At 48.4% G+C, this 7,655-nt stretch overlaps 1 protein-coding gene across 8 annotated transcripts in view; it reads right to left on the minus strand.

Annotated features, from left to right (window-relative positions):
- The window catches only part of LOC6595648 (neural-cadherin), a 91,637-nt gene extending 84,952 nt beyond the window's left edge, over positions 1-6,685 (minus strand). For all 8 annotated transcript variants that reach the window (XM_026988143.1, XM_026988139.1, XM_026988141.1 and 5 more), the window contains exon 1: positions 4,865-6,685. In XM_026988143.1, coding sequence (XP_026843944.1) covers positions 4,865-6,476 — 1,612 coding nt within the window. In that variant the 5' untranslated portion in view covers positions 6,477-6,685. The remainder of the gene's footprint in view (positions 1-4,864) is intronic.
- Positions 6,686-7,655: the final 970 nt, after the last annotated feature.

A 7,655-nucleotide genomic window follows, 5' to 3' on the forward strand; every position in this document is an offset into this window, starting at 1 on the left:
ATCTCTCATCCACGCCGCTGCATAGAGGAAAACTTTTTTCGCCCCGCCCCGCCCCGCCCCCTATTTGTGGCACTTGGAATTTAGGCCACAACACTTTTGAAGCTGGCAACATGGCGCAGATGTGCACTACGAAATGTGGCATAAGGAATATATTTAGAAGGTGTATTAGGGGCAAGTATTTGTAGAGGGATAACTCACTCTCAGAGATTGATCTTTAGACCGAACATTTGCGCAATAGAATGACTGCCATAATTGTTGTAAAATGTTCATAATTTATATTAAAATTAAATTGGAACAAAGCCCATGCATAAGTGATGCCCACACACACACAGCTGCCTGCCATTCGCTGTGCCGTAAACCTAATTTAAATAATTGCCATTACAAGAACGGTCTTTGACGGCGGCCTGCGCCCCTCTACCCCGCCTACTTTGTCTAGGCGCCGCCGACATGCATATAAAACGTGAAATTAATGCTTAATTAAGCAAGTTTCTCTCCATGTGTGTGCGACTCTCAACTCGATTATGGGAGAGCTACGAGCAAGAGTGCAAGGAAGTACGCGGCAAGTAAAGGAAACTTTTCCTTGGAATAAACTTAAGTTTTGATTTTCATAATTAAGGCACGTCTTAGAGCTTGTGCAGGGATGCCATTGTCTTACCTGCAGCCCCGAAGTATGCAGTGGCAACCCTGAAAAGAGTTGCCACTTGCGCGCTTCTCTTAGGAATGGGCTGCCATGTCCGTTTGTCCCTCTGTAAACTTTTTCATGTCTCGTTCTGGGGCATTTCCCTGGGAAAACTTCATTCTTATCGGCACAAAAGTTGCCAATTGCAGTTGTACGAAATACAAGGGCGGAGAATGTCACCTGGCGCATATCTTTAAGTTCCTTCTGCCAGCACGCCACACGCAGGGCCCTGCAGGACCCTGGGGGGAGGGCCTGAGAATCCCCTGCCATCCCTCTCCCCCTATCTTCCCCACAGGGAACTGTTTATTCGTGTTTTGTTTTGTGGTTTCCTTTTTTTGCGTGCAACTTTTCATTTTTCATGCAGTGCATAAAATTTCATGCCTTTTCCTTTTCCCTTTTACCGCCGCTTGGCCCGATTTTCGTGTGTGGCTAAGGGCGGGGGGTAGTGTCTGTGTGTGTGTGTGTGTGTGTGGAGGAATGTCAAAGCCACCCACTGAAACATCAACCCCTGCTGGCATGCACTAAAAACCCACTCCGGCCGGAGCTATTTGATGGCAAAAGCCTTGCATACATTTTTGGGTAAAACAATGCGCTCGGAAATTTCTAAAACAAACATCGTACATCGTAGGACCAGCGACTCAATCAGGACTACTGCCACCTGTACTCCCCCTCTCTCTCTCTCGCCGTCTCTCTCCCTGTCTCTCTGGCTTTCTGCTGGACAAATTGTGCGTATGCTCTTCCTCTGTTTCTTGGCCTGAAACTGCTGCTGCTGTAAGGAGGGAGGGATGGGGGGGAATTCTTCTAATTGTTACGAGCGTTTTCCTGTTGGACTTGGCACGCGTCCGTTGAGGAACCCAACCCTTAGCCGAGGCAATCGCTCAATCTCTCCATCACAAATCTCTCTCTCTCTCTCTCTCACCAGGCGCATGCTCCAACAAATTGTTCAAATTTCATGTGTTTCCTTTTCCGTTTCATTCCCATAACATTTGTGTTTCATTTCCATGCATTTCTGCAGCGTACGCTCTCTCTCTTTCTCTCTCTCTCTCTCTAGCCCTCTCTTTCTCTCAAACTGTCATGTGTATTGGCGTAGCATTTTAAATGAATGAAAAATATTGTCGTAAATTTCTTCTTCACTTGTGCTGCAGTACCCCTTCCCTTAGCCCCTTCCCTTCCCCGCCGTGCAAGTGCAATGCTTTGTTAAGTGTTTTACATAGTTTGGTTTTTCCTTCAGTTTTTCCCCCTGCCCACCCGTTCACCGTTTAAGGCAGGGAGGCCATGCTTATCGGACCCATGTGAGCAGGCTTCGGCTGTCCTTCCTCCCCAGGAGCCGTACCGTACGGCTACATACATAAATTAACTCAAGTTGCCAGGATCAAGGATGATAGGCAGAGAGCGTAGCAATTTGTGCATGAAATGTTCCCTGGGCTACGGCCGGGTCTCTAGGTTTCCCTCTTGAAATACGAGCACTAAACTGCACTTCAAGTGGAGGCTATCGGGTGCTGTAATGAGTATTTTCTGAGATGTCATCAAGTGGTTTGTTTGTTAGTTCATGGAAAGAAAGAAGCGGCGACATTCGTTTTGTGGAATGGTTTTTCCTTATCTGAATGGGGAAAAGCCTGAGCATGTTGGGCAGTAGTGGAGGTAGAATGATATTTGTAATCTTGTTAGGGAGGTTTCTATGAGAAGAATTATGATTTTTGATCTAGAATGTAGTCTTGAAATAAAGAAAATACATTTTTAAAGGTAAACTGAACAGCAAAAAGGCATCTGTGGACTGATTATGATACGTACAACTTTATAGAAGATGAATGAAGACTCTGTTTCAACAAGACAACATCTTCGTGAACCCGAAAACCCCCTCAAAAGTCAGCATAAGGCTCTTTGAATATCTTCCCTATTCTACTGGTATTCTATGCGGAATACTTAGGATAGCCTGGACCATTATATGGAACACGCTTCACTCGTGCGCCAACCCCTGGCTCACTCGCTTCTCTCCGTCGACTCGCCTGCTCCCGCTTCGGTCGCACCGAGCGCAAATATGAGTAAATTTCGACAGAGAGATTGATAGATGGATAATCCTCTATCGATAGGAGGTTGTGAGCCTTCTTCCAGTTTAAGATTCATATATAATGATGCTCAGAACTCCTTTATTGAAGGATAAAGGAAATTCCCTGGATTCCCTGATGCCTTCCTTTCGATTCCCCAATGACCAAGGCAAACACCTTCTAATTACTCTTATGGGCTTTGCACAACTTTAACTTTGAATTGGCTTTTCCCACAAATATTGTCCCTTAATTCGATATTACTTTGAATCTCCATCCTTCCTGCATTTCAACAATCCCAAGGACCTGGAGCAGCCAGCACTCCGGTGCACTTAACAAATACATGTTTAATAAGTTTTCCAGAGCTGCTTCCAAAAGTGTCAAGGCAATCAAACTGGCAGGGGGTAGGGGCAAGCAAACAATGTAAATGAAAATCACTCCAAACGAGTGAGAAGAGGCCAAACGGGGGGCCACGATGGGGCAACAGAATGAGCGACATTTGCAGTTGCAACATTTATGGAAACTGTTAATTGACTGACAGATGAACTGTCCAAAAGGGGGCTGGGCGGGGGCTACTCCCAATCCAATCCCATCCCATCCCATCAATCCCACACACACACATGCGAAATCCCATTCGGGAAACCATACAATCCCTTTGGCCAGCCATGCCCCATATCCCATACGAATCCATTGGAGCACCCGTCAACGGCCTCAACAATTAGCGGGAGAGCAATGCGGAAAAACTGCAGAGGAAAAAGTGTTTTATTTTCAGTTTTGTGCCAGACGTTGATTTAAATGAAACAAGTATCTGTGTGTGTGTGTGTGTGTGGGAAGGTGTATCTGTGTGGCCATCGGTGGGTGCCTGTCTATGTGCGGGTCCTGAATATATTTCAACATTTCATGAAGTTGTCCGGTCTGCCGGAGACCTGGGCACATGGATGTAAACCAGAATGGACATCCTGGGAGACCCCAGAGCTGTCACGTCAGTTCAACTTTTTGTTCGACTCGTGTCAAACTTTTGGGGGCGCACACATCCAGCATCCAGTATCCAGATGGATAGTGGGATAGTGGGAGGGTGCTGCAGGGTGGGAGGGGCCGTGCGGGGGTGGTTGTGTGGTTTTTGGGGTTTTTTATCCACTCTCCACTGTCGGACAGTGTAATCCTAAGTCGTTTTACAGCTGCTCATGCTGATGCCTGAATGGATTTCGAGTCCTTCAATATTTGCTTATCGAGCCACGCTCGAAATGGCAGACCAAGTACAGTGCTTGAAAAAAGTACACACACACAGAGCCTGGCCACTCTCTCTGTATCTCTGTATCTGTTTCTGTGTGTTGCTCTTGTTTCAAGTGTAATTGCTTTCCATGACAACCAAATATTTGAAAAGCAATTTGCAATTTTATCGCAACAAAAGATGGTCTCAAAACAAAAACCTATACAGCCCGAAAGAGGGGGATATTGGGGCAGAGAGAGGGATAGAGAGAGACTAGATTCTCCTGCGATTTAATTGGGTTCCATGGGCACCATTTTTTACTGGGTTTCCCCTTGAAATTTCTTAGAATTTCCCATCAATCGATTGCTCCAATCATATTTACACGCCTCGCCAGAGTTCTGGGAAGCTCATTAAGCCGGCAGCTGTTCTTGGCCATTTCCTGGGAGACGACCCATCTATATTTCATCCACTTATTGACCTCCGTGGCCACACTGCTATCCGAATTCAATTAGATTCTGTTTGGATTGGCCATGCTGAAAGGCACTTATGTCCTGTCCCCTCCTCTCCCCTCCCCTCCTCTCCTCTCGTCGTCTCATCTTTCACACATTTCCATAATGTGGCCATTGTGTCAGGGGCTCATTATGCAGGCGCATTGATATTTCAGACACTCCATAATCGTATGAGAGACACATATAATTATATTTAAATGTGCAGCAAATTTGCGAGTGTGAGTGTGAGTGTGAGTGAGTCTGTGCCCCCAAATAAATACAGTAAATACTCGCTAATTGCCTTTCAATCTGGCCTGCTCCGGCGGAATATTTATGAGAATGCCTAATGGGAAAACAGGCGAATAATTGGGGATAAATAATGACGAGGAGGAGGCCCCCGACCATACCTTAAACTCAAAGCATATAAAGCATATAAAACACTCACCATTGTGTCCCATATTCGTGATGATGACCCAAAAATCGATGGTTTTCTCTGGTCCAAGCTCCTCGTAGTCCCACTTCTTCTTGACGCGCACCGCTCCATTGGTCTCCACCGTCACCCAGGGATTGTCGTCGCGTATCTTGAAGGTCTCCTTGTCGGTCTCCTTCTCCAGCTGGAAAACGCTCTTGCCCTCCGTGTCGCCGTCGGCTTCGGTGAACTCGATCCGCTTGGTGGGTCGCACGGCGCGGGTCACACGCCGCTTCTCGCGATGATGCGAGTGCAGATTGACCTCGTCGTGTTCCAGGTGCTGCATGATGAAGGACACCGGCTCGGGGGCCAGGAACTCCAGCAGGACCTTGGCCGGCTGGGCGCTCAGGAGGCTGGGATACCGCAGATCGTGGGCCACCACTTCGATGAGCAGCTCGCTGGCGCTGGGCTCTCCCGCGAGCATTATTTCGCCCGTTTGGGGGACAATGATGACCACATTGGAGGGGGACTGCAGGCGATAGGCAATCTTGTCGCCGTCGGCATCGGTGGCCTCCACCTTGCCCAGGATGGCGAAGCGCTGGTAGGTGACGCTGTTGTTGCTCTCCATGCTGGAGGACTTCTGGCCGGCGATGGCGAACTTGTAGTCCTGCGACTTGAACACGGGCCTGTTGTCGTTCTCGTCCAGCACGGCGATTTGTATCCTGGACACAGTCTTGTCCAGGCCGTCCACATCGGAGGCCTCCACGGAGAGGTCATAGTGCGCGCGCAGCTCCCTGTCCAGGGGACGGTTGGTGACCAGCCAGACGCCGGACTCGTCGTTGCCATCAATCACCAGGGACCTGGCATTCAGCTGGACGTTCTGATTGGCCTTGCGCTCCTGCAGGGCGAAGGCGTCGTCCACATTGCCATCGATGATGGTGTAGCGCACCTTCTTGGGCTTGGCCAGCTCCTCGTCCAGAATGGACCCCGAGAAGGCCTGCATCAGGGGCACGCCGCGCACCCGGGTGCCGGCGGGATGGTTCTCCCGCACCTCGCCGCTGGCGTCCAGCAGGGAGCCCGAGAACCGCAGCATGTCGTTGCGGTGCATCACGAACAGCTGCAGGTTGTGGGTGTTGGTGGCGTTGGGGGTCTGCTCCACCACCACCAGCTGAACGGGACGATTGACCAGCGGGGAGATGTCCGCCGTGGTCATCACCACTCCGTCATCGAGCACCGTGAAGTACTTGGAGTAGTCACTGTCCAGCATGTGATAAGCGGCACTTCCTGCCCCAGTTCCGCCCCTGGCACCGCCGTGCGACGTGCCATTCCCTTTGACCGGATGTGTCCTAAATTTCTTGATGCTAAAACCGGGATAGGTGTCGTGGGGCAGGACCAGGGACATCTCGCTGTGATGGGGGGAGCTCTTCTCCGCATCGCCGGGACTCCCGGCCAGCATCCGGGCGGCATTCTCCGCCGAGAGGCCGGCAAAGCTGGTCTCCTCCTCGCTGCCGGCCTGGGAGACGGCCAGCAGGTGGACCACTACCACAATTATCGCGCAGGAGGATAGTTTGAGTCTGTTGCAAGCAGTACGTTGCCGGAGCGGCCCCCCGTCGCGGGAGCGGGCCAAGTGGCAACGTCGTGCCGCCATTCTGGTGGGGCACGCGTTGGCTTTGCTTCTGGCCAAGTTAATTGTTGACTCTCGTCCTTGTTTCCTCTGCTTCTCTACCTCTCTCTCTCTCTCTCGCTGTCTCTCTCTCTCTCTCTCTCTATAACTATTACTTGTGGATTTTACACTTTACTTTTGAATTATTCATGGATTCGTTTCCTTTGTTCCTCGATCCAGAGTTTAATACATTTTCCTGGGTTTTTATTTTCTTTTTGCTTTGTGTGGATTTCTGCAAATAGAAGAGGGAAAAAAAAGGTTAAATTGATTTCTGTTTCGTCAGTGAAGGACATGGAAATATTTATGGGTCATTGAAAGTGAATTATTCAATTGGTTTTGTGGCGTAAATAACGTTTGTGCCGCCTCCTATGGGGGCTAATGAAGTATTCAGGGCTCCGCTTTATGCGTGACCAGAGATCGTAAAAACTAAAGAAATAAAGAACTTTCTCTGTGGGGATTAATCTCTCTGGGGATTAAATGGCAATAGGAAGACATATTTTATGGGATATATATTGTGTTCCTACAATTATTTCCTTGAATATCATACAAAAATCATCGAATTCGACTTTGGAAAAAGTCTGAGGTAATCCATAATTATCAAAGATTTAAAAGAAAAGAATGCTCTAAATTAGCAAAGGTTTTCCCCTTTGTTCCTTTTGCTCCGCCGAACTTCAATCTGTCATAAAAGCGAGCGGGAGCGTTGTGAGCAGCGGCAAGGGCCGAGGCTCTACTTTAAATCCACTATTCAGAATATATATATGTATTGTACATTGTGGACTGTGTAATATCACACGAGTCTCGATGCCCTAGGTCTTATCGACTCTGATATAAGTGCAGATCTAGAATATATATACCTTAGGGGCTCGGAAACGCTTCCTTCTGGCTGTTACACACGTTCTACATCTGGTTTATTCCATTCTTAATTCAACAATTGACTTGTAAGCCTTTTTCCGATCTATCGCCATGCATAGCCCCCCAAAACGTCGATAATTACAAGGTCTGAGGCCATTAGGTGCCGCATTAATTGGCTGCCTTTGTAGTCGGCCAGCCCAGCGTTACCTCCCAAATCTCACCGAAAAGCCAACATTAAAAGGAGCTTCCTACTCCTTCCACTGGCATAATCACGCAGAAATTCCTACAATTTATTTCTGCTAATTAAAGTAG

This window comes from Drosophila persimilis, unplaced genomic scaffold, assembly GCF_003286085.1.
Source record: "Drosophila persimilis strain 14011-0111.01,24,50 unplaced genomic scaffold, DperRS2 tig00000191-arrow-pilon, whole genome shotgun sequence".
NCBI lineage: Eukaryota > Metazoa > Arthropoda > Insecta > Diptera > Drosophilidae > Drosophila > Drosophila persimilis.